The 27762-nt window shown below is 40.8% G+C and overlaps 1 protein-coding gene across 3 annotated transcripts in view; it reads right to left on the bottom strand.

The window, feature by feature from the left end:
- dnah6 (dynein, axonemal, heavy chain 6) overlaps positions 1-27762 on the bottom strand; it is a 408231-nt gene that overhangs the window by 66309 nt on the left and 314160 nt on the right. For all 3 annotated transcript variants that reach the window (XM_072258211.1, XM_072258210.1, XM_072258212.1), the window contains 6 exons: positions 25501-25681; positions 14334-14513; positions 12877-13110; positions 9582-9717; positions 8978-9153; positions 4715-4905 (listed from right to left, as the gene is read on the bottom strand). In XM_072258211.1, coding sequence (XP_072114312.1) covers positions 4715-4905; positions 8978-9153; positions 9582-9717; positions 12877-13110; positions 14334-14513; positions 25501-25681 — 1098 coding nt within the window. The remainder of the gene's footprint in view (positions 1-4714; positions 4906-8977; positions 9154-9581; positions 9718-12876; positions 13111-14333; positions 14514-25500; positions 25682-27762) is intronic.

Genomic DNA, 27762 nt, shown 5'->3' on the forward strand with positions numbered 1-27762 from the left:
CTCTCCAAATTTCATTCTTAAGTTCCTTCCTGTTAGCCTTATAATCTTCTGGATCTCTAACATTACCTAGCTCATTGAATCTTTCATAAGCTTTTCTTTTCTTCCTGACGAGATTTACTACAGCCTTTGTACACGACAGTTCCTGTACCCTACCATAACTTTCCTGTCTCATTCGAACATACCTATGCAGAACTCCATACAAATATCCCCTGAACATTTGCCACATTTCTTCCATACCTTTCCCTGAGAACATCTGTTCCCAATTTAAGCTTCCACGTTCCTGCCTGATAGCCTCATAATTCTCCTTATTCCAATTAAATGCTTGTCTAACTTGTCTGTTCCTATCTCTCTCCAATGCTATTGTAAAGGAGATAGAATTATGATCACCATCTCCAAAATGCTCTCCCACTGAGAGATCTGACACCTGACCAGGTTCATTTCCCAATACCAATTCAAGTACATTCTCTCCTCTTGTAGGCTTATCTACATATTGTGTCAAGAAAGCTTCCTGAACACACCTAACAAACTCCACCCCATCTAAACGCCTTGCTCTAGGGAGATGCCAAACAATATTTGGGAAAATAAAATCTCCCACTATGACAACTCTGCTATTATTATTACACCTTTCCAGGACCTGTTTCCTTATCTGCTCCTCGATATCCCTGTTACTATTGGGTGGCCTATAAAAAACAGCCAGTAGAGTTATTTTCCCCTTCCTGTTCCTAATCTCCACCCACAGAAACTCCGTAGACAATCCCTCCATGACGTCCACCTTTTCTGCAGCTGTGACACTATCTCTGATCAACAGTGCCACACCCCCATCTCTTTTGCCTCCCTCCCTGTCCTTTCTGAAACATCTAAAGCCGGCACTTGAAGTAACCATTCCTGTCCCTGAGCCATTCAAGTCTCTGTAATGGCCACCACATCATAGCTCCAAGTACTGATCCACGCTCTATGCTCATCCGCTTTGTTCACAATACTCCTTGCGTTAAAATAGACACACCTCAAACCGTCGGTTTGAGCGCATCCCTGCTCTATCACCTGCCTATCCTCCCTCACACACTGTCTCCAAGCTTTCTCTATTTGTGAGCCAACCTCCTCTTCCCCAGTCTCTTCAGTTTGGTTCCCACCCCCTAACAATTCTAGTTTAAACTTTCCCCAGTAGCCTTAGCAAAGCTCCCCGCCAGGATATTGGTCGCCCTGGGATTCAAGTGCAACCCGTCCTTTTTGTACAAGTCACACCTGCCCCAAAAGAGGTCCCAATGATCCAGAAATCTGAATCCCTGCCCCCTGCTCCAATCCCTCAGCCACGCATTTATCCTCCACCTCATTCTATTACTATACTCACTGTCACGTGGTACAGGCAGTAATCCCGAGATTACCACCTTTGCAGTCCTGCTTCTCAACTCCCTGTAGTCTGTTTTCAGGACCTCTTCCCTTTTCTTACCTATGTCATTGGTACCAATATGTACCACGACCTCTGGCTGTTCTCCATCCCACTGCAGGATATCGTAAACGTGATCTAAAACATCCTGGACCCTGGAACCTGGGAGGCAAACTACCATCCGAGTTTCTTTCCTGTATCTACGGATTCGCCTGTCTGACCCCCGAACTATAGAGTCCCCTATCACTACTGCCTTTCTCTTCCTTTCCCTACCCTTCTGAGCCACAGGGCCGGACTCTGTGCCAGAGGCACGGCCACTGTTGCAAACCCCAGGTAGGCTGTCCCCCCTAACAGTACTCAAACAGGAGTACTTATTGTTCAGGGGGACAGCCACAGGGATACTCTCTAGTACCTGACTTGTCCCCTTCCCTCTCCTGACTGTTACCCACTTGTCTGTCTCCCGTGGCCCCGGTGTGACCACCTGCCTATAACTCCTTTCTATCACCTCCTCGCTCTCCCTGACCAGACGAAGGTCATCGAGCTGCAACTCCAGTTCCCTAACATGATCGCTTAGGAGCTGCAACTCAACACACCGGGTGCAGATATGGCCATCCGGGAGGCTGGGAGACTCCAGGACTTCCCACATCTGACATCGAGCACAGAACACCAGAACACATTAGGGTGTCCTAATGCTCCAGGTATCCCAGTACGACATTGAGACTGATGGTGATGGCGTCCGCAGTTGATCTGTTTTCCTTTTACAGCAAACTGGTGCTGGTCCAGAGTAGCAGAGATTGCATTCTTAATGTGGGACATAACCAGTCTCTCCAGGTACTTGGCAGCTACGGGGGTGAGTGCATCCGGTCTGTAGTCATTGAGACATGTTACTGCTGACTGCTTTGGGATTGGTATGATGTTTGATGTTTTGAAGCATGCAGGGACCACAGCAAGGGACAGGGGGTGATTATAGAAACTCGGTAAAAACCTCTGCCAGCTGGTCAGTGCAGTCCTTTAGAATTCACTCAGGCACGCCGTCTGGTCCAGCTGCTCTGCGTGTGTTGAATCTGTGGGGAGTAGGTCTCCCTTCATGTGTGATCAGTGTCAGTGCTGTGTCCTCAGGTGTCAAGGCCTTCAACACTGGTTCATTGTTGCTCCTGTCAAACCGAGCAAAGTTGTTGTTTGGCTCCTCAGCGGGTGTGGTGTTGCTCTTTGCAGGGCAGGAGATCGTTCCTTTACAGTCGGTGATGGACCTGATGCCTTTCCACATGCGTTGGGGTTTGGCAGCATTCTTGAAGTGTGCGTCTATCGTTTGTATTTGTATTTGGTGGACTTAATGCCTCTTTTAAGGTTTGACCTGGTTTCACTGTATGCTGCAGTATTACTGGATCAGTCAGCAGCATCCCAAGCCCTGAGCAGGTTCTGGACTTTGTTGTTCATCCACGACTTCTGATTTGGGAATATACAGATGTTTTTATTGTTGGTGATATTGTCCACACTGTATATGATATAGATCATGATGTAGTGCTGTATTCCTTTAAGTCAATTCCAGAATTAATCATTGCTTGGCATGCAAAGAGATTCCAATCTGAGCACTCACAGTAGCCCTGAACCCATGAGACAGCCCTCTCAGGCCATACTGTCACTAACTTGGTAATTGATGCCATATCACTGGTCATTAAGGCTGGGGTTAGGAATAAAGACAGGTGGTCGGATAGTCCCATGTAAGGTCATGGATGAACCCTATATGCACCGGCAATATTAGTGTAAATCTGGTACCTCATGGAGCAATTCACATTGTGGCAAAATTTAGGCAATACTGTCTTAAGGATAGCTTGATTGAATTTACCGGCCACGATGAAGGCATTGTCACGATAGGCAAGCACTGCCTATCATGCCAACATTTTACAGTTGTGCTAATATTAACTAAGTGTTGGTTTGTGGTGGAATGTACAATGCTGTAATGCAAACAATTGTCAATGCTCTCAGCAGATGGAAAAGCATGAGATATTCCAGGTTGGGACAGTGTTCATACACCAGGCATTGTTGACATAAATGCATAAGCCATCACCTGATTTCTTGTCGGAATCTTGCGTTCTGTTGGATCAATAGCTGCATCGGGTATGTTTTGATCCAGCTAGATTTCAGTGAAAGTTATTATGCAGCATTCGAGTAAAGTCCTTTGCATGGTAAGTCTCAGTCTGATTTCATCCATTTTATTAGCGACTGATTGAGTTCCAAAATGCAACGTTTCAATTTTTCAGCTTAACTCTGATATAAACTCCAAAATATTGAAGTAAGCAGTACAGCTGTAACTATTGAAATGGAATTTAATCACTTGAATGTTCATAGGTAATGAACACTCAATGTACTTCGTGTTTAGCAAGATTCTTCAATCATATTCTCCTGCCTCATATCTGTACCCAATAAAGGATTGTAACATTCATAACTCCATTAAACTCATTCAAAATCACAGCACTATTTCCATTTTTTATTTTCTCTTGATCTAACTGTTATTCAACTTGGCCATCCTCAATCACTTTGTATTATTACCCCATTTATCTTCAAATCTCTCCTTCCTTTCAGACCTTTCCTTTAACTATTTTACCTCTGTTTATTCCCCTTGTTTAATCCCAGAATTCACATAATTTCAATAACATGTCATTGGTCTGAAACTGCTTCTCTTTCCTAGAATTTTATGTTTTTTCTTCAGTTATCTTGACTTATTTGGATTCAGTGGTGCATCATTTGGACCATCTGAAAGCATGGTATGATTGGTTGAGATGTGATCTGAAGAAGTGTTGGATGAAAACCTTAAATGATCTAGTAACACTACACTATGGATCATCATCTTGTGGTATCTCAGTCATGAAGTATATTACCAGATTGTCTAGCAGAAGCTGCTATTAACTTTATTTTAGCTCCAAACTTTAATATTTGACATTAGCTGAATATCACATTGGTCTTCAGCTAAGTGTAATTCTGGATGAAGCACTAAGCCACAAAATCACTTGCAGTTCCTGAAGATAGGGATATTGGTATTCCTAGTCTGGTCTGTCGTCTAAGAGTGAGAGCTGAAGAGACAAGTTTTGGGCAATACTAGGCATCAGGTGGAGAGATTTGATTGCACTGGTATCAAATGAAATGATTGACAGTACATTCATGCTGAGTGCCCTAACACTGACCATTCAAATTCTGTATTTGTTTTCAATAGAGACCTCCGATAAAACAAAAAGGAGCATTTTTTCTGCTTTATTACTTCCACCAACTGACAATGGTTAACCATTAAAAACTATAGACATTAAACATAGGCCAAAAAAATATGGAACTCACCTGTCAGCATAGCCCTTTTCATTTGCAAATCTCAGAAATGCTCCCATAGGATCTGAACCAGTACTTAATATAAATATGAGTGGAGTGTTGTTGGACATATTCTGATAAAGAGTAGTTAAATCAACAGGAGGATTTTCTACAAACTCCTGCCCAAGAGTTTCTATGACAAAATCTGTGATTGCAAAGACTACCTAGAAAAAAAGAAAAACAATATACTTAATAGCAATTCTTGCAGATTTTCTGATTTCAGGTTCAATTTTCTAGCTAAGATGCTATTTTATAACATTGGGATAGAATATGTTTCAGTACATCCTGGTAATGTGTATATGAAGTTGCAAAAGTTATTTGATAAACTATTACATCGTACATTTGAATTATAGAATCAAAAATGAAATTCACATCTGAATGCAAAGCTGAGAGAGGAAGCAGAGAGCATGGTTCGTTGGACTGAAGGAAAGTATTCTCAGGTATGAGAATTACTGTTTTGTTTGACATACGTTAATGAACTGGATTTGGATACATGGGACATTATTTCAAAGTTCTAATGATACATAATTATCTTTGTGCACTTGAAAGTGTGGAGAATAACAACAGAACTCAAGAAAACAGAGCCAATGTAATGAAGTAGACAAACATAATGCAGATAACATTTAACATGGAGAATTGTGAAGTGACTCATCTAGGTAAGCATTTATGAAATGCCTAATACATTCCTTTTGGGTACCCAAATGTATTTTCATAACAAGGAGGTACTGAGGAACCGTAGTCTGTCATAACACAGGAAAGATGACAGTAAATTTGGACACATCGAAGCCCTATAACCTGTGAATTAATGAGTACTATTGTTGTTGTTATGACTACCTAAGAGAAGATCTAACTTTGATTTAGCTTCTTAACTGCAGGAATACAGTGTTGGGAAATGTACGATAATGCATTTCAGTAAAGGGAGCAATAGTGCAGACTATTATCTAAGTGGGGAGAAGGTTCTAACCTCAGAGGTCCAGAGGGAGTTAGGAGTCCTTGTGCAAGACTCTAAGAAGGTTAATTTACAGGTCGAGTTTGTGGTAAAGAAGGCAAATGCAATGTTGGCATTTATTTCAAAAGGAATAGAATATAAAAGCAAGGAGATAATGCTGTGCCTTTATGAGACACTAGTCAGGCCACACTTAGAGTATTGTCAACAGTTTTGGACTCTGTATCTCAGAAAGAATGTGTTGTCATTGGAGAAAGTCCAGAGGAGGTTCATGAAGATGATTCCAGGAATGAAGGAGTTAACATATGAGGAGCCTTTGGCAGCTTTGGGCCTGTACTCACTGGAATTTTGAAGAATGCAGGGGGATCTCATTGAAACCTACCAAATGTTGAAAGGGTGGATATGGAGAGGATGTTTCCTATAGTAAGGGTATCCAGAACTAGAGGACACAGCCTCAAAATTGAAGGGCAATCTTTTAGAACGGAGGCAAAGAGGAAATTCTTTAGCCAGAAAGTAGTGAATCTGTGGAACGCTCTGCCACAGACTGCAGTGGAGGCCAAGTCCGTGGGTGTATTTAAGGTGGAAGTTGATCATTATCTGATTGGTCGGGGCATCAAAGAATAGGGCGAGAAGGCAAGTGTATGGGGCTGAGTAGGATCCGTGATCAGCCATGATGGAATGGTGGAGCAGACTTGATTGGCTGAATGGCCTAATTCTGCTCCTATGTCTTATGGTCTTATGAAGGAGGTAACTTCAATAGTGCAGTAGTTCTTTAATTCATGACATGAAGTGTCAATCTAGAACTGTGTGTTCACATCTTTGAAGTGGGACTTGAATTCAGAACTATTTGGCTGAGAGACACGCATGCTATTAATTGAGTTACAGCTTTCACTGCAGTCCCTCCAATGCAAATATATCCTTCCTAAAATAAGAAGACTACCAGGTCTATACACAATACTCTAGCCATGTCACTAAATCAGGCAAGGATACCTTTGCCCTTCTGAACACCAATGTCTTTCAATCCTTCTCCATTAAAACAAATGTTTTAATGTTTTAAGACAGTTTAGGCAACATCCATGGAAGGTGAAACAGAATTAAACTTTCAGGTCAAAGACCCTTAAACAGAACTAATCTGAGTGTTTCCAGAAACTTCTGTGTTTATGTGATGCTTTTCATGTTGCCAGAACATTCCACAGAGTGTTCTGGCCAGTAAGCTGCAACTGGGAAGCATAGCAGTCAAGTTACATAAAGAACTGTAGTAAAAGTGATTTTCATTGCAGTAAAAGCATTGACCAGGAAAATACCATTACTTTCATTTGAATACTGTAATCAGGAGATCTTTACATTCATCCCAAAGGGAAACTGGGATGTGTTTTATTATTCACATGGGGAAAGACATTTCTGGGTTTATGCCACTTCCTTAATATAGTGCTGAGATCTCAGCCTAGTCTATATGCTCAATTCTAACATATGGTGTTTGAACTGACCACATTACTCTAGTTCTAATACCAAAGAAAGACAAAGGCCTCATAGGATATAAAATATTGCTACAGCATATTGAGATCTTCAAAATAGTCCTTAATTATACTTTTTCAGGTCCCTTTCAATTGAATCTGCCTCTACCACTACCGCTGGCAGAACCTAACCTCCCGTTGCATAAAATTATTTGCCCATGTTGTTTTTAATCCTTTTCTAGTCACCATTCTTCTAGGTCTTCTAGAAAACCAATTTCCCCCGGGATTAATAAAGTATGACTACTAGGTCACCTAGTTATTTAGCCTTATGTTAGTGGGAACAGCTCCAATTGAAGAAAAACAGTTGGAGTAGAGTCAGAGTATAAATGAGAGTGCAGAAAATCAAGGGGGATCCAAAAATGCCAGAGTTTTTTCTGGAAAGGATGCTGTAGAAAATTTCATCCAGAACCTGTACAACATAACAACTCCATCCACTCAGTACGAAGAAACATAGAAATCTACAGCACATCACAGGCCCTTTGGCCCACAATGTTATACTGACCATGTAACCTGCTCCTGAAACTGCCTAGAATTTCCCAAGCACATAGCCCTCTATTTTTCTAAGCTCCATGTACCTACCTAAGAGGCTCTTAAAAGACCCTATTGTATCCACTCCCACCACCACCGCTGGCAGTGCATTCCAGGCACCCACCACGCTCTGTGTGAAAAACTTATCCCTGACAACCCCTCGGTACCTATTTCCAAGCTCCTTAAAACTATGCCCCCTCATGTTAGCAATTTCAGCCCTGGGAAAAAGCCTCTGACTATCTACACAATCAATGCCTCTCATTATCTTATACACCTCTATCAGGTCACCTCTCATCTGCCGTTGCTCCAAGAAGAAAAGGCCAAGTTCACTCAACCATAGGTTAATTATAAGGAGGAGCAGTCCATGGAGTATGATTCGCTCACTGGATTTACTTATTGCTGCAAAGCCTAGATGCTGGCAAGTTACCTATTCCAGAGGTACAAATGGACAAAAAAAGCATCCACCAGAATTTCTTCATTGCTTCTGAGGATGAGGTAAGTAGGCCCTCTCAGATTATCATGATTACGAATCCCAGATGCAGAGGTTACTGCGTTTATTTCCGTCAGCTTTCCATTTTAACATCTGTGTTGCAAACCCACTGACAAAAATTGCAGAAAATACAGTATCCTTTCTTCCAATTATTCAAATATAATTGTCAGGTTTCTGCTTAGTTAAAGTTCCATCAGTGTTTTGGGAAAGCAGCTTTAAAAATACACAGACTACATACTTATCCTGATGTTTGCACTTTGGGACAATTAGACAAAATTCATTAGAAGCAGCCCATATATTTGAAAGAGATGCTTATTAGTGGAGTAAGTAATCAGTATCTCTTACAATGTTTTGAATCACATTTAAACTAAGACAGCCCTTAGCAATTGAACAACATGTGCATTTAAACTGTAGCATTACATTTTTTTGTTTTAGATCAATTCTGTACATATATATAAATAAAAGGAAACATTAGCAAAATGTTGACATTTAAAAATATAGTCTGAGAAGCTTTGGCACTTCTTTGCTCATCACCTTCCAGATCAGGAATCTTATAGACAGATACAGAATAAAGAGATCTTATTTTCAATCATGTGCCACGTGAATTAGTGGCAACTTAACAATAATAATACCTACTGAATACCATGGACTGTAGAAGGTGATGCAAAGACCCTGATTTGTCTTTTATTTTGTATTAATTACATAACAAAGGCCTTACTTGGCTATGTTGAGCATTATCAGTCACATTAGTAGCATACCTTTTCTTCCATAAAACATTTAACTAAAATAAGCTTCTGAAACATTGTCAGTCTTTCATTCCAATATCCCCTGACAACATACTCATCATTTTCTTTCTGAGAATCTGATGGATAGGGTGGTAATCTTGACACATATCCTCCCCAAGATGAAGGATTGATACTAAGATCAAGACGTCCTAGAAAAATAATTTATAAATGTAATTGAATATCTGGCTTGATCAGATTTTGAAAATGAGCCATTATATATTCATGATTAAGTTAAAAAAATGTACGTTAGAATAGAATAAATATTTTCCAAAGATTTAAAACAGGTACTCCTGCAAATCACTCCAATTCTGATGGCTGAATTGGTTTACCATGTAAAGACAGAGAAACATATCCACAGTCTGAAAACTGTGATACAGCAACAGTGTATAATGAACAAGTGAAGGAGAAACTACAGTGAGCTTGTATACACACAATCATGGCTTCAGTCCACGTGTAAACTGAAATTCAACTTCAACAATGATTGGCTGACGAGGATGATGATGATGTTTATAGTTAATAATATTTTCAAATTTTGCAATTATTTTGCGGAGTAGAAAATAAAATATTTATGATTTACCTAATTTGATGGTTATAGGAGTTGCAAGTATTTCTATTGTGATTCCTTTAAAACCAGGTAAAGTCTCTTCAAGGTCACAACATATATGCCATGTTGCAGTTGTCAGCCAATGTTCTGATGGTTTTTGGGGATATTCCTAAAAAAAATAGAAAAATAAAGTTCAAAAATTCAAAGTTCAAAGTACATTTTTTTATCAAAGCGTGTATACCATATACAGCCTTGAGATTCATCTTTTTACAGGCAGCTACAAAAACAAGCAACACAATAGAATCCACAAAAAATACCCCATACAAAAGCCGTTACACATCCAAAGTGCAAAAAAATGAACAAATCATGTAAATAAAAAAGTAAACAAATAATATGCAGAACATGAACCACAGAGTCACTGAAACTAGAATTCAATATCGCATTGGTAATTTTAATGAAACAGTGTTTTGTTAACATCCGCAGGGTTTATACATTCTGCCGCTTTTCTTCTGAGTACTGGGGATGCATGGCATGAAAGATGCTACAACATGGAGAAGTAATAGGGAACATTTCTCTGTTGGCACACACTGTGACACAGCACACAGCTGGTGGAGGGATTGAATACTTACTGTGTGGAGAAAAGGCCAATCAAGAAGATTTCTTTGACTTGGAGAATCTTGAATGTTATTTGAGGGCATTCAACCAAGCCAATTACAGAATATCTTATCACTCCCCTGGGCTGTATGACCTATAATATAAAAAGGCTCTAGAGCATCACAGTGGGTGATGCAGTATATCCAAACTCTAATCTGCTTTTGCAGCCTCAGTATGTCTATGGTTAATCTATTTGTGTTTACCAGGAATGTTGTTGAATGAAAGGCAGTGGACTTTAGCAAGACCTTTGACAAAGTCCCATGTGGAAAGCTGATCCTGGAGGTTCAGTCGCTTGGCATTCAGGATTGAGAAGTAAATTGAATTCGCTATTGGCTTCCTGGGTGAGGCCAGAGAATGGCAGTAGATAGTTGCCTCTCTGACTGGATGCCTGTGAGTAGTGGTGTGCTACAGGGATAGGTGCTGGGTCCTTTACCCAATTTCCCTTGGGATCAATAAAGTATGTCTATCTATCTATCTATCTTTGTTGTTTGTCATCCATATCAATGATCTGAATGATAATGTGGTAAACTAGATTAGAAAGTTTATGGATGACACCAAGATTGAGAGTGTAGTGCACAGTGAGGAAGTCTACCAACGCTTGCAGCTTGATCTGGACCAGCTGGAAAAAGGGGCTGTAAAATAGTGTATGGAATCTAATGCAGACAAGCATGAAGTGTTGGAGTTTGGGAGGACAGGCTAGGGTAGGACTTACACAGTGAATACTTGGGCACCGGGGAATATGGTAGAACAGAGGGAACTGGGAATACAGATCCATAATTTTCTGAAAGTAGCATCATAAGTAGATAGGGTTGTAAAGAGAGCTTTTGGTACATTGACCTTCATAAATGAAAGCATTGAGTGCAGGAATTGGTATGTTACGTTGAAGTTGTATCAGACATTGGCGTTTCCTAATTTGGAGTACTATGTTCAGTTCTGGTCACCTACTTACAGGAAAGATATCAATAAGGTTGAAAGAGTGCAGTGAAAATTGACAAGGCTGTTACCGGGACTTGAGGACATGAGTTATAGCTGAATAGGTTAGAAATTTATTCCCTGGAGCATAGAAGAATGAGGGGAGATTTGATAGTGGCATACAAAACTAGGGGGGGTATAGATAGGGTTAATGCAAGCAGGCCTTTTCCATCGAGGTTGTTGAAACTAGAACTAGAGGTCATAGTTTAAGGGTGGAAGGTGAAATGCTTAAGGGCAACCTAAGGGGGATCTTCTTCTTCAGAGGATGGTGTGAGTACAGAACAAGATGCCAGAAAAATGGTGGATGTGGGTTCAATTTCAACTTCTAAGAGAAGTTTGGAGAAGTACATGCATAGAAGGGGTATGAAGGGCTATAGTCCAGTTGTGGCTTGATAGGACTAGACAGATTAACATTTCAGAATGGACTAGATGGGCTAAAGGGCCTGTTACTGCACTGTAGTGCTCTATGACTCTATGACATGGTGATAAAACCCATGGAATGTTGACCCACCATCAACGTTTCAGAAAATATTGTTGATTACAATTTGTGTGAGAAGAATGTTACTCTCCAGCTGTCAGCCTTTATTTACTTTTTTCTCTGTACAGGTATGGCACGTTTCACATTATGATGAATTGCAAGTAGAACTGGACATAATACAATCATCAGACAACCTCCTCACTTCTCACTTACTGAGGCATAGAAAATCTCTGATGAAGCTGCTGATGATGGTCATGCCCAGAAGACTGCGCTAAGAAACACCTACAATGCTGTCCAGAGACTGGGATGATTGAACTTCAACAACCACAACTGTCATCATTTGTGTGAAGAATGAGTGAAATGTTTTTGTCCCGATGCCCATGGACGTCTGCTTTACCATAAGTTCTTGATTGCACATTCAAATTAAAGCTGCCTTGATGTCAAGGGCAAACAGTTTCACCTCACCTCTGGAATTTAACTTTGTAGTCCATCTTTGCATCAAGGCTGGAATAAAGTCAGAAGCCAGGGATCCTATAGAAAGTTGTTATGAAGTGCCATTTAGTATTCCTCCTGACTGGTGATTGGTCTGATGATCCTTCATACACTGTTTGGGTGCTAATTAGTTGAATAGAATGTGTCCTGGTTTTGTTTTGAACAAGACATGGCAGAGTAATATTCTACATCAGAATGTAGATGCTAGTATAGTAACTCCACAAGAATAAGTTAGCTAGAGACAAAACTAGTTCAGGAGAACATAATTCATAATAAAGGCTCTTTGTTTCTTGCAGTATTGCTCAACCGTTTGTCTCAATATCTCTAAGAGTGAATCAAATAGGCTGAAGTCTAGCTCCCTTGCTGATGGTAATCTCAAGGGGAACAAAGATACATTCCTGTCCAACTAATAACCAAAAGTAAGAAAAATGATTTTAAAAACCCATAGTCAAAGTGCTACAAATACAGGAAACTAAAGTAGTGGCTCATTGGTGTAGGCATGTAATCCTCATATTGGGTTGAATTTCATAAATAGTCCATTATTAGCATTATCTGGATATACTTATAGATGGCAATTAAAAACAGTTGCACATACAACACAAGCATAACATTACAGTTAGTCAAGTTTAGAAACCAAGAGTAATGTATTGAACAAAATTCATCTAAGTCAATATTTCAAACTATATAATTATTCCTTGCTCAAATTAATCAAGCTTTATTTCTAGACCGTACCTTTTCCAAGCTTCCGACTCCTCTGAGGAAAAAGTTCCATTCAAGATCTGAAATTTCATTATCCTGCCGAAGGATCTCAGTACAGAGTAGAAAACTATAGACAAGTTTGTGTTGTTCAAATAAGCCTCTGGAAACATTGGTATATATGGCAAATAATGTTCTGTTTAATAGAATCTTCAAACGTTTCTTCAGGTTGTAGGTTTTGTCAGATGATTCAATGGTCATATTAAATAACTATCAACAGAAAAATAAGAATATAATAATCATTCATTACTATTGAATTCAATCTGAATATTCAAATCACATCTGAGGAATCAAAACAATCTCTCTCTGTTCTGCCAGATGCATATAGTGGTACATGCATACAATCATATAGTTTTATCTACTAGTATCTGTTGAATTAGTCAATCTCTTCCAGAGTGAAGAGTAAATGATCCACAACTGGCAAGTTTTCCACATGGTGTTTGGTAAATACACTCATGACTTTGAATTACAAAAATGAAACAAAAACACAAACATCTAGGTTTTACATCTACTAAATAAAATTCAGTATTACTCTGGACAGCAAAATATTTCAAGGAGAGTGAAATAACTTATCCCCAATTTCTCTAAGAATGTTATATTGGAAGGGTTGGCATCTGAGATAAGCCATTAAAATTTTTTGGAACAAAATGATACTATTCAATATTTTTTCAATATGATGTTTATAATGAATTGGGTAATAAAAGTTGTTCATTTCCAATAGATTTTTGCAATTAGTTTTATATCTCTTCTGCTTTTAATAATCCATGAGACAGTTTACAAAGTAGTCAAGAGGGCAAACAAGGAAGTATCCCAGTTCTTTAGTATCTGAAGTTATAACAGTGTGAAATATTTAAAGAGTAGTCTTGGTTGATCTTACCTACTTTGCTCCTTCCATTTCCTTGGGAAACTACTCAATCTACTTAACATTTCCAGAGGGATAAAAATTTTAGTCAAAGAAACCACATACACAAAACTAGTCAGTGCAACCACTTAATTTCAGAAATCATTGTAAGAAATTGGTTTTGTAAACAATTGGTTTTATAAGTTTCATTGTCACCTGAATCTGCTGCAGAATAGCCACAAGTAAATGGAATACATCTCTGAAATATAATTTACGTGTGACCTTATGCAGCAAACAACTGAACGATACCAATAAACTAATCATAGTCAAACTATTCCCATTCCCCGTCAATGGTCTCTCAAGCAATGGAATCGCTGTATGCAGTCAGGCATGAGAAATTTTATCTTGACTCAGCCAACTGTACAAAGAGCATTCTTGCTCTTGTGAAAGACTGCTATCTGATTTATTTTGAACAAGGAAACATCTAAAAAATTTTCTCAAGTACTTTCCATGTCAAAACTAAAATCTGCAAGGAATCCATAAATGAATCTCAAAACATATTTTGCAAACATTACCAAATAAAAATGCAAACCTGTTTGAAGTATTTTAAAGAAAACTGGTACATTGGATCTATTTCAGACAAACTGGCAACAACAAAATACATAACAGATCCACGAGCAGCCACAGGACGATATTTCTCACGAGCAGAATTAATTTTCTGTTCAGTGGCCTCAGCTTCTTCCAATCGGACTTTAATAGCACCTGAAGTAACCTGTGTAAAGGCACAATTAAGTCAATTCCTTGAAATAAAATTACATCCTAATTTCAATTGCTGTATATCAATGTTTCTTTTGTTGTCCCCTAAGTTGTAGCAATTTTCTGAGTTCATGCCTTAAGGAACTGAACCGTCTGCTTTCATGTTAATATGGGGGAGGGGGGAGAGAATGCGGATAAGCTCCCACTACCTATTAACTACTCTCCTATTAACTACTCCCAAAGGAGTGCATCTCCAATAGCCTCTGACAACCAAATCAAGCTCCTGGCCTTCGTGTGTTGCTCAGGCACTAAACCCAGCAGAAATGTTTCAACTGACAAGAGAAGGAGCAAAGCTGAGTTACTAGTGCCTTAAAACTAGTCACTTTGTGTAGATGGGCTCATCAGTCATGATTGACAGCTCATCTAGGAGAAGGAACACTCTGATCTCGAACCTCTGCTGCCTTGTGGTTATACCAACTCATGGTGCAAGAGTAAATTTTGAGGAAAAATCCAGAACTGGAGTCCCTAGGGCAGTACTATGTTGAGTTTAATGCTGACTGGCAATGCCTGTAGCACCACTGATGCTAAACTGATTTGGTTTCTGCCATTCATTTGGATTCATCTGCTATGTGGTGAGGAGCAGCCTGCTGCATGGGCGACAGATTGCACTCCATATAGTACTGTCCTGGCTCTGTTCTGGCTTGCGTAGTGACTGTATATAGACAGCTAGGATGCAATTTTTTTTTTAGGTTAGATTATGAGGACACTCAGTTCTCATTTATTGTCATTTAGAAATGCATGCATTAAAAAATGATACAACGTCCCTCCAGAATGATATCACAAGAAAACACAGGACAAACCAAGACTAAAACTTACAAAACCACATAACTATGACATATAGTTACAACAGTGCAAAACAATACATAATTTGATAAAGAGCAGACTATGGGCACAGTAAAAAAAAAAGTCTCAAAGTCCTCATCATCTCACGCAGGCGGCAGAAGGGAGAAACTCTCCCTGCCATGAACCTCCAAGCACCTCAAACTTGCCGATGCAGCACCATTGGAAGCACCCGACCACAGCGGACTCTGAGTCTGTCCGAAAACCTCGAGCCTCCGACCAGCCCCTCCGACACAGCCTCTCCGAGCACCATCCTCTGCCAAGCGCTTTGCCCCGCCCCGGCCGCCGAGCAACAAGCAAAGCCGAGGACTCGGGCCCTTCCTCTCTGGAGGTTCTGGACCACACAGTAGCAGCATCAGCGAAGTAGGCATTCCAGAAGTTTCACCAGCTGTTCCTCCGTGCTCTCATGTCTGTCTCCATCAAATCAGGATTGTGCACGGCACCCTACTTGACAAATAACAGACGTCACCACCAGAGTGGTCTCTGCGAGCTGCGTCGCGCCACCATCTTCTCCTCCCGACCAGTTCCATGGTCCAATGGAGGACCCATCTCTCTCTCTTTCTCTCTCTCCCCATGGCTATGTTCCTAATGGAAAATATTATTTGCTAACTTTATTCTGTCAAGAAATTAGCCCGTAGGTTTCAGGCATTAAAATTACTGCTATTGCCAATTCAACAGTTTCTGATTTAAGATTCCAATGGATATCGTACACACATGCTAACACACATGCTTTCTCACTTTCTGAAGGCCAATAACCTTATGTAGCCCCCCTGGCCACCCTCAGGGTCGCTCGGCTCGCTGTCGTCTAGGGAAACAGCCTCGGCCCCGCCAAACTGGGTAATTCGTTTGTGTGGATGCTGTGTGAGGTACCCCACCCCGCCCAAATAACAGACAATACACCAGATGCAATTAAATGATTTACAGTTTATAGATATTACTGGAAATATATAATTAAAAGAGAATAAAATATAAACGGAAAATAAAAGGCGCCACACTTATCAAAGTTCAATCTCTTCGTGCACAAAAACCGTTGGAGCTCAAGGACCTTCTTCACACTGCGACCCCCTCGGACCACCTCGACCGGCAGCCTGGGACCAACAACGGTGGTCGACCAGACGCTCCACACGAGTCCATCTCCGTCTCCTCTCCGAACGTCCCGCTCGGGGTCCGACCCCGTTAGCGGACTCACAGCACCTGGTCCATCCTCTGTCTCACTCTCCCGCCTTCTGCCCCCAAACCCCCTCGCAAACAGTATCTTCAAATACACCAAAACCATAACAACTATCCCAGTTGGTTAATAGCACTCTCTTATCACCCTCTAAACCACAATAAACTGCTAGTGCAAACTTTCTCAGCGTTAAAGCACAACAAAGCCGCATTCCCCAGATTAACGTAACAAAAACGCCATTTTAATTAACCTCCGCTGAAACATAAAAATCGAAACCCCTTTACACTTATTATCACTCATGTGATTTTCTCACAATTGCAGGAACTTCTTCTTGAATTTAACTTTAGGCAATATATTTAAGTGCATTACCCTTGATTATCAATTTTTCCTTCAATTCCCGACCCCTCTCAATCCTACAATCTCTTCCCCATATCACAAATTTGCCTTTTCCCTTGTTGATTTCCTATCCTGTCACGAGTAAGCAAAGATGGAAGCAATTTTTCTGTCTGTACTTGTAAGTATGAGATGGTAGGTAACGTTAAGGAAGATCTAAGCAGTTCAGTAACTACATTAAGAGTAAAAAGGTAGCTCAGGAGCAAGTAGGTCCCCTTAGAAACTAGCAGGCCACTTATTTCTTGAGTCGCAGGAGATGGGTCAGAATTTTAATGAATATTTCTCATTGTTATTTACTGAAGAGAAAATTGTGGTTGCTCAAGAGATAAGGAAAACCAGTGGAGGTATTGTTGTATTATTTTGTCATAATCCCACTTTAAAAGGAAGTCTCCTTGCACACCATGATTTTGCAACAGAAACAGGCCTGGAAATTAATTTGTACCTACTTAGACATGGTAGAGGGTTAAATCTCTAAAGTCGATCAGTAGAGAAATTATGGAGAAAACTCATGAAGCACATTTCTATCACAAGCAAACTTTATAAGTGTAAGTGCTAGTCTTGTTTATGGACTGCCATTATTCAACTTGATCCTCAAACTTCAATGTAATGTCTTATGTCTAACAAATAGTGGGATTGCAGCTAAGTTATAGTATGTGTGGTGTTACATTAGAATCAGAATCAGGTTTATTATTACTGACGTATGTCATGAAATTTGTTGTTTTGCAGCAGTGGTACAGTGCAACACATAAATTAATTTCTATAAGTTACAAAAATAGTGAGATAGTGTTCATGAGATCATGAGCTGTCAGAAATCAGATAGTGAAGGGGGAAAACCTATTCCTAAAATGTTGATTGTGTGCTTTCAAGCACTTGTACCTACTTTCTGATTGTGGAAATGATAGAAGGCATGTCCTGGATGCTGAAGTTCCTTTATGATGGATGCTGCCTTCTTGAGACATTGTCCTGTGAAGATGTCCTCAATGGTGGGGAAACTGGTGCCCATGATAGACCTGGCTGAATCTACAATTCTCTGCAGCTTTTTCTGATTATGTGCATTGGCACCTCCATACCAGATGGAGATGCAACCAGTCAGAATGCTCTCCGTAGTTTATCTGTAGAAATTTGGTGACGTACCAAATGTCCTCAAACTTTCAATGAAATGTAACCACTGGCAGCCTTTCTTCAAAATTGCAAAAATATGTTGGGTCCAGGATAGATCTTCAGAGATGCTGACACCCAGGAGCTTGAAGCTGCTCACCCTTTTCCATTGCTAATCCCTTGATGAGGACTGGTGTGTGTTCCCCAACTTCCCCTTCCAGAAGTCCACAACCAATTCCTTGGTCTTACTGATGTAGAATGCAAGATTGTTGTTGCTGAACCAGCCAACCTGTCCCACTTCGGTATGACTCTGTGTCACAATTTGAGATTCTGCAGACAACAGTTGAGTCATTGGTGAATTTACAGATGGTGTCTGAGCTGTGTCTAGTTGCACAAATATGAGTGTACAGAGGGTACAGCAGCAGGCTAAGCACACATCCCTGAGGTGCGCCTATGCTGATTTTCAGTGAGGAGGAGATTTTATTTCCAAAATGCACTGGCTCTGGTCTCCCAATGAGGAAGTCAAAGATCCATTTGCAGAGGGAGGTACTGATGCCCAGTTTTGAAGTTTGTCGATTAGTACTGAGAGGAAGATGGTGTTGAATGCTGAGTTGTAATCACTAAATAGCAGCCTGACTTTGGTATTGCTGTTGTCCAGATGGTCCAAGTCCAAGTGAAGAGCCAGTGAGATTGCATGCATTGTAGACCTATTATGGTGGTAGGCAAATTGCAGTGGGTCTAGGCCCATGCTTAGGCAGGAGTTGATTCCTGCTATGCTCGTCCTCTCAGAGCACTTCAGCCCAGTCTGGTGGCTGGATTTTTTTAGGGGGAAACTGAACTCACTATCTGGGTAGCCTCCAGTCTGGAGTTTTCCAATTTTGAAGATCAATAGATTATGACAATATGTAGCAATTCGATTGATTATATATTTCACTCTCCATATTAAAAAGTCCCCTATTGTTACAGCCTTGTCTCATTAATTTAGGATTCAAAAATTAAAAAGGGATTTTTTTTGAATGGCAAGGGATTGATGAATATTGATCTTCAAAATGATCTCAGTTTGATTGTACACAAATTACTAAAAGGCACCATGCAGGCAACAGAAGTAATTAGAAAGCCAAATGCTATATTGCCTTATTATAAGAGGATTATATATATTATTAGATAGAGCTTAGAAAAATAGAGGGCTATAGGTAAGCCTAGCAATTTCCAAGGTAGGGACATGTTCAGAACAACTTTGTGGGCTGAAGGGCCTGTATTGTGCTGTAGGTTTTCTATGTTTCTATGTTTCTATGATTCAAGTACAGAAACAAAGATGTCTAACTGTAAATATACATGGCCTTATTGTTTACTTTCTATAAGATCATAAGATGTAGAAGCAAACGTAGATCATTCAGCCCATCGAGTCTACTCTGCTATTCCATCATGGATGATAAATTACCCCTCTCAACCCCATTCTCCTGCCCTCTCCCCATAATCTTTGATGCCTTCATTAATCAAGAACCTATCAACCTCTGCTTTAAATATATCCAAGTCCTAGACTCATCCATTACAGGAACCACCCTCTCCATGTCCATTCTATCAAGGATTTTCAATATTCCACAGATTTCAGTGAGATCCCTCTCTCATTCTTCTAAACTCCAGTGAGTGCAGGCCCAGAGCCATCAAACATTCCTTATAAATTAACCCTTTCATTTTTGTGAAAATCCTCTGGAGCCTCTCCAATGTCAGTACTTCTTTCCCTAAACTACTCACCATATACTAAGCAACAAACATCAAAGTTGCTGGTGAACGCAGCAGGCCAGGCAGCATCTCCAGGAAGAGGTACAGTCAACGTTTCAGGTCGAGACCTTTCATCAGGACTAACTGAAGGAAGAGCTAGTAGGAGATTTGAAAGTGGGAGGGGGAGGGGGAGATCCAAAATGATAGGAGAAGACAGGAGGGGGAGGGATAGAGCCAAGAGCTGAACAGGTGATTGGCAAAGGGGATATGAGAGGATCATGGGACAGGAGGCCCAGGGAGAAAGACAAGGGGGGGGGGGCCCAGAGGAGGGGCAAGGGGTGCAGTCAGAGGGACAGAGGGAGAAAAAGGAGAGTGAGAAAAGAATGTGTGTATAAAAATAAATAATGGATGGGGTACGAGGGGGAGGTGGGGCATTAGCGGAAGTTTGAGAAGTCAATGTTCATGCCACAGGTTGGAGGCTACCCAGACGGAATATAAGGTGTTGTTCCTCCAACCTAAGTGTGGCTTCATCTTTACAGTAGAGGAGGCCGTGGATAGACATGTCAGAATGGGAATGGGATGTGGAATTAAAATGTGTGGCCACTGGGAGATCCTGCTTTCTCAGGCGGACAGAGCATAGGTGTTCAGCAAAGTGGTCTCCCAGTCTGCGTCGGGTCTCGCCAATGTATAGAAGGCCACATCGGGAGTACCGGATGCAGTATATCACCCCAGCCGACTCACAGGTGAAGTGTCGCCTCACCTGGAAGGACTGTCTGGGGCCCTGAATGGTGATAAGGGAGGAAGTGTAAGGGCATGTGTAGCACTTGTTCCGCTTACAAGGATAAGTGCGAGGAGGGAGATCAGTGGGGAGGGATGGGGAGGACGAATGGACAAGGGAGTCGCGTAGTGAGCGATCCCATGCGGAAAGTGGGGGGGGGGGGGGGGAGGAAAAGATGTGCTTAGTGGTGGGATCCCATTGGAGGTGGCGGAAGTTACGGAGAATAATATGTTGGACCCGGAGGCTGGTGGGGTGGTAGGTGAGGACCAGGGGAACCCTATTCCTAGTGGGGTGGCGGGAGGATGGAGTGAGAGCAGATGTGCGTGAAATGGGGGAAATGTGTTTGAGAGCAGTGTTGATGGTGGAGGAAGGGAAGCCCCTTTCTTTAAAAAAGGAAGACATCTCCCTCGTCCTAGAATGAAAAGCCTCATCCTGAGAGCAGATGCGGCGGAGATGGAGGAATTGCGAGAAGGGGATGGCATTTTTGCAAGAGGCAGGGTGAGAAGAGGAATAGTCCAGATAGCTGTGAGAGTCAGTAGGCTTATAGTAGACATCAGTGGATAAGCTGTCTCCAGAGATAGAGACAGAAAGATCTAGAAAGAGGAGGGAGGTGTCGGAAATGGACCAGGTAAACTTGATGGCAGGGTGAAAGTTGGAGGCAAAGTTAATAAAGTCAACCAGCTCAGCATGCGTGCAGGAAGCAGCGCCAATGCAGTCGTCGATGTAGCAAAGGAAAAGTGGGGGACAGATACCAGAATAGGTACGGAACATAGATTGTTCCACAAAGCCAACAAAAAGGCAGGCATAGCTAGGACCCATATGGGTGCCCATAGCTACACCTTTAGTTTGGAGGAAGTGGGAGGACCCAAAGGAGAAATTATTAAGAGTAAGGACTAATTCCGCACTCCATCCTCCCACCTCCCCACTAGGAATAGGGTTGCCCTGGTCCTCACCTACCACCCCACCAGCCTCCGGGTCCAACATATTATTCTCCGTAACTTCCGCCTCCTCCAACGGGATCCCACAACTAAGCACATCTTTCCCTCCCCGCTCTCTCTGCTTTCTGCAGGGATCGCTCCCTACGCGACTCCCTTGTCCATTCGTCCCCCCCATTCCTCCCCACTGATCTCCCTCCTGGCACTTATCCTTGTAAGCTGAACAAGTGCTACCCATGCCCTTACACTTCCTCCCTTACCACCATTCAGGGCCCCAGTCAGTTCTTCCAGGTGAGGCGACACTTCACCTCTGAGTTGGCTGGGGTGATATACTGCATCCGGTACTCCCGATGTGGCCTTCTATACATTGGCGAGACCCGACGCAGACTGGGAGACCACTTTGCTGAACACCTATGCTCTGTCCGCCTGAGAAAGCAGGATCTCCCAGTGGCCACACATTTTAATTCCACATCCCATTCCCATTCTGACATGTCTATCCACGGCCTCCTCTACTGTAAAGAAAAAGCCACACTCAGGTTGGAGGAACAAAACCTTATATTCCATCTGGGTAGCCTCCAACCTAATGGCACGAACATTGACTTCTCAAACTTCCACTAATGCCCCACCTCCCCCTCGTACCCCATCCATTATTTATTTTTATGCACACATTCTTTCTCTCACTCTCCTTTTTCTCCCTCTGTCCCTCTGACTATACCCCTTGCCCATCCTCTGGGTTCCCCCCTAGTTGTCTTTCTCCCTGGGCCTCCTGTCCCATAATCCTCTCATATCCCCTTTGCCAATCACCTGTCCAGCTCTTGGCTCCATCCCTCCCCATCCTGTCTTCTCCTATCATTTTGGATCTCCCCCTCCCCCTCTCAAATCTCTTACTAACTCTTCCTTCAGTTAGTCCTGACGAAGGGTCTCGGCCTGAAACGTCGACTGTACCTCTTCCTAGAGATGCTGCCTGGCCTGCTGCGTTCACCAGCAACTTTGATGTGTGTTGCTTGAACTTCCAGCATCTGCAGAATTCCTGTTGTTTGCACCATATACTAAGTAAGGCCTGACCATTGCTTTATAAAGTCTCAGCATTACATCTTTGCTTTTATATTCTAGTCCTCTCGAAATGACTACTAGCATTTGAAATGGATTTACCTTCCTTACACCCAACTCAACCTGCAAATCAAACTTTAGGGAATCCTGCACTAGGACCCCAAGTCCAAGTATTGAGTACAAAAGATGGGATGTTATGTTGAAGCTGTAAGCACATTGGTGAGGTGTAAATGGTATTGTGTGCATTTTTGGTCACCTAACTACAGAAAAGGTGTACATAAGATTGAAAGAGTATAGAGAACATTTACAAGGATGCTGCCAAGATTAGATGACCTGAGTTATTAGGAAAGATTGAATAGGTTATGATTTTATTCCTTGGAATGTAGAAGATTGATGAGAGATTTAGATAGACAGATAGATTTTGAGGGGTATAGATTAGGTAAATGCAAGCAGGCTTTATGCACTGAGGTTGGGTGGGTCTACGACTAGAGGTCATGGGTCAAGGGTGAAATGTGAAATGTTTAAGAGGAACATGAAGGGAAACTTCTTCACTCAGAGGGTTACGAGAGTGTGGAACCAGCTGCCAGTGCAAGTGGTGCATGCAAGCTCGATTTCAATGTTTTAGGGAAGTTTGGATAGGTACATGGATGGAAGGGAAAGAGGTCAAACATCAAATAATCAAACATACAAACTGTATCCAAGGTGGTATACCTGTTGTAAGGGGATGGCCACAGGGGTACTCTGCACTAGATGTCTGACCTCTTTCTCTTTCCTGAACTCTTGAGTTTCAATTGATTCCATGTGCCTTAATCTTCTTGATCAGTTTACCATGAGGGACCGTATCAACTGCTCTAGTAAATCCCATTTATTCAACATCCACTGCCCTTCTCTCATCAATCAACTTTGTTACCTACTTAAAATCGCCGTCAAGTTTATAAGACATGACCTGTCTGCTCAAAACCATGCTGACTATCTCTTGTAAATCTATGCTTTTCCAGATCCTATCCTTAATAATCTTCTGCAATAACCCCCTTACCACGGAGGTGGAGATTCACAGCCTAGAATTTACTTGCTAGTCCCTACTATTGTTTTAAAACAGAGGTCGTAGAGAATTAGCTATTCTTCAGTCCACTGGGACTATACCTGTGTCTGAAGAGGAAATGAAGATCTCTGTAAAGGTCCCAGCAATCTCTTCTCTTGTCCATCTCAATAACCTGGAATGGATCTCACCAACTCTGGGGACTTACTTATCTACCTTAATATTCCTCAAGAAAGCCAGCCTCTCTTCCTTGATATCAGCATTTCTTAGAATATCAGAATACTCCTCTGTGATCTCACTATCCTCCACATCCTTCTCCTTGGTGCAAAATACTCATTAGAAATAGTAAGAAAGAGCTTATTAGGAGAGACAAAGTATCAGAAAAACTGATAAAGGAGACGTTAATAAAGTTCAATGACCTGCAATCAGGAGCTTTAAACAAAATGGCAGCAGAGAAAGAAGAGCTGTTCTTGAAGTTTTTTCAACAAATTCAGTTAGTATTGGAAAATAGTATGGGATTGGAAAAATTCAGATATAATTTGCTTGTTTAAAATGATAGGAAGACAAAAATCAGGAAGCTATAATTTACTTCACCATTTTTTTTTACATCTAACCAAGGAAGCAATTACTTGTATTTAGAAACATTGATTGTAATCAAACAACACAAACATGATTTTATAAAAGAAAAATCGTGTTTAACAAATGTACAAGAACTGTTCTATGTCGAGTTATTCAAGGACATAACAAGCAGAGTCAATGGAAAATAATCTACACATGTCTAATATTTGAATTTCCTGAAGGCACTTGATAAAGTGTCACATATAAAATAATGGTGCAGAAAATAAGACCTCCTGAATTAAGGAAAGTGTATTTACATGGGCTGAATTTTAGTTCTCTCATTGAATACACAGTCAGTAATAGCAGGTTTTTTTTCAAATGGAGAGATGTAATTAGTGTTAATTACCCTTAATTATTTTCTATCTAATGATTTGAAGGACAGAGCAGAATGTAAGCTTGCTGATGACAAAAATGTAGATGGGATTGCATGCTGTAAAAGCTTGACAAATGGAGTTTAATGTAGAAAAAGTAAGTTCATGTACTTCTGTAGGAAGAATAAAGGTTAAGATATAACAAATAGCACCAGCTAAAAATCTGAGATGAGGGAACTCACTCACAATGGTATACCAATTATTGTCTTAATGCAGGCATTATTAAATTACAATAAAAGAGGACTGCGCGTCCTCATAATCTAATCTAATTTGTCGGGGCTGGTGGAAGGAAGGTTGTATTCTTTGCAATGCATAAAACTGTCTATTTATATAAAATAAGCAAACAAGAATACATCACAGGGACTAATGATGGCCACTCACAAAACAGTCAAGTTGTTTCATGTCTCATTGCTTCAAAAATGGACAGCCTCCACCTATATATTTGTTGACCTTTGGTCTTTGAAAACCAATAAACATGATTAAAATATATAATGTGTTAATAAATTAACCAGCTATTTACACATGTCTATGCTTTGAGTGAAACTCGTAAAATTAAGGGAAATTAGTCCTGCTATCAATTTGATTAGCCTTGTGAAACACAACATTGAGCACAAATCAATGTGAAAAAACTCCATTTAGCAAAGAAAATTAAGTAATGAGCGTGTATATAAAAATAATAGGCATGTTGGGAATGGCAATGTGTACTCCCACTGAGAAAATTAATTACATGATCAAATATGAAACACATGAAGCTATTAGTAAAACAAATCTGGAATTTGATTAATTTAGCAAAATTTCCAAACCCTTTTCAAATCAGAACCTTAAGTTGTAAGAAGATCCTCAAAGATTTTTCAGTAGAAGGCAAATTAATACTTCAAGTTTCAATAATAGTGCTCTTTGCATTGATAAAACATTTCATAAAATAAATTACCTTTGACTCTTGAAGCGTGCTTATTAATTCTTCATTATCCAGAATGTTACCTTCTGAAGTAAAAAGCATCTTCAAGATTCTATCTTCAATAGCTTTCAACTGATTTTTATCAGAGTTGATTTGAACGATTAACTGATTCCTCTGCTCTTCAAGTTCAGGTTTCTCAATTCTTACAACATCACTATAAAAGGGCACACCAGTAGAATCATATAATGACAGGTCATACAAAGCAACAAAAATTTAAGTTTTGGAAGAATACAATGGGTTAACAGCATCTGGCAGTGTTGCTTGACATTTCTACTCAAGAATCTGTCTCAGGGCTTAGCACAGAGCAATCTGATTTTAATATAAATTACTTGGCAGGCTGTAAGAAGTCAATCATATCAAATAGGGCCAAATTCATCATAAGCTATTTATTACAATGATTTGCGAAATGATGATTACTTGTCACTTTTACATAGAAAAATGACGCAGTTCCCAAGAAATAATGAATAATATTAAAGAGTTTTCTACCAACAATTTTTGTTCACATTTTTTTCACATCTCAGCTGCAGGGTGCTCTGAAGTGTGAGGGTGGCAGATGTCACTATATAGAATAGGGGAAGAAAACAGATGAGGTCTTGCAGCATGTATTTAGGGTGATAGATGGAAAATTAAAAACCTCTGAAATTATAATCTTTGGATTACTCCCAGTGCCATTTGGATCCTAGTTATAGTAACTGGAAGATAGGTCACTTTGCTGTATTCCTCCAACTTGAATACAGACGGAGCTTAAAGAGCAAGGCTCCAGAGATCAAGACAGCTAAGAGGTGGTTGCAGGAGCAGAGAAAGGGTTACAGGATTGCCTTGAGTCAGTGGACTAGGCCATGTTCAAGAACTCATCTGTGGACCTGAATGACTACCCCAGGGTCATTACAGACTTTATTAAAATAGCTTTGGATGAGTGTGTCCCCAAAAAATCATTTAGGGTTTTCCCCAATCAGAAGCCCTGGATGAACAATGAAATTCCGAATCTGCTGAGAGCCAGAGCAGAGTCATTCAAGTCTGGAGATCAAGAATGCTACAAGAGGTGCAAGGAGAAACACCAGAGGGAGGCAGTGGGCAGGCAAGGACATAAGGTGAGAGAGGAAAAAGGGAATGGAGAATGGTGAAGGTGGCAGGGGTGGGGGAGGGGCATTACCAGAAGTTTGAGAAATTGTTGCTCATGCCATCAGGTTGGAAGCTACCCAGATAGAATATAAGGTGTTGCTCCTCCAACCTGAGTGTGGCCTTATCGCAACAGTAGAGGAGGCCATGGATAGACATATCAGAATGGGAATGGAAGGTGGAATTCAAATGGGCAGCCACTGGGAGATCCACTATTTTTGGTGGACGGAGCATAGGTGTTCGGCGAAGCAGTCTCCCAATAAAGTGTCACCTAAAGTAAAAGACAGAGACATGTCTGTGAAGATCTTTGCAGAATGTTCAGTGGGGAAAAAAACTAACTGCTAATGGAATGCAGTTGAACAACAACTGTGGGCTGTACATATATCCCGAAGAAGGGTCTTGGCCTGAAATGTTTACTGTTTATTCCTTTCCATAGATGCTGCCTGATCTGCTGAGTTTCTCCAGCATTTTGTGTGTGTTATTGTGACATCCAACATCTGCAGAATTTGTTGTGTTTATCACCTGTAGATTGTGTTTCCTTCTAGTGGGTGCTGATTGTCTCCCTGGCCTTCATCCATATCTTTTGTTTATTTATTAATTGAGATACAGTGCAGAATAGGCTCTTCCAGCCACGATACTCAGCAATCCCCAATTTAACCCTCGTCTAATCATGGGACAATTAACCTACTAACCGGTAGGTCTTTAGACTGTGGTACTAAACCAAAGTGCCTGGAGAAAACCCATGCATTCCACAAGAAATTCATAAAACTCCTTACAAATGATGTCAGAATTGAACTTTGAACTCCAACACCCTGATCTGTAATAATATCACACTAACTGCTATGGCACTGTGGTGCTATCTGTGTAAGTGATGTGCCTGGTTGATCTGCAGTTCACACACCAATCAGGAACAGCACTGAGACAGACTGTCCACACATAGTTATACAATTTTTCACTTTTGCAAGACATGGACTGTAAGCAGTGGAAGCTAAATGGCAAAAATAAGCCACCATCTTCTTTCATATAGTAACAATGCTTGCTATTATTAAAGTGGCTGTTACCAAGTCTGAGGTCAATAATCATAGAAAATGATGACTGATACCTCAGTTTCTGTTA

The sequence above is a fragment of the Mobula birostris genome, chromosome 5 (assembly GCF_030028105.1).
Source record: "Mobula birostris isolate sMobBir1 chromosome 5, sMobBir1.hap1, whole genome shotgun sequence".
NCBI classification, from domain to species: Eukaryota; Metazoa; Chordata; class Chondrichthyes; order Myliobatiformes; family Myliobatidae; genus Mobula; species Mobula birostris.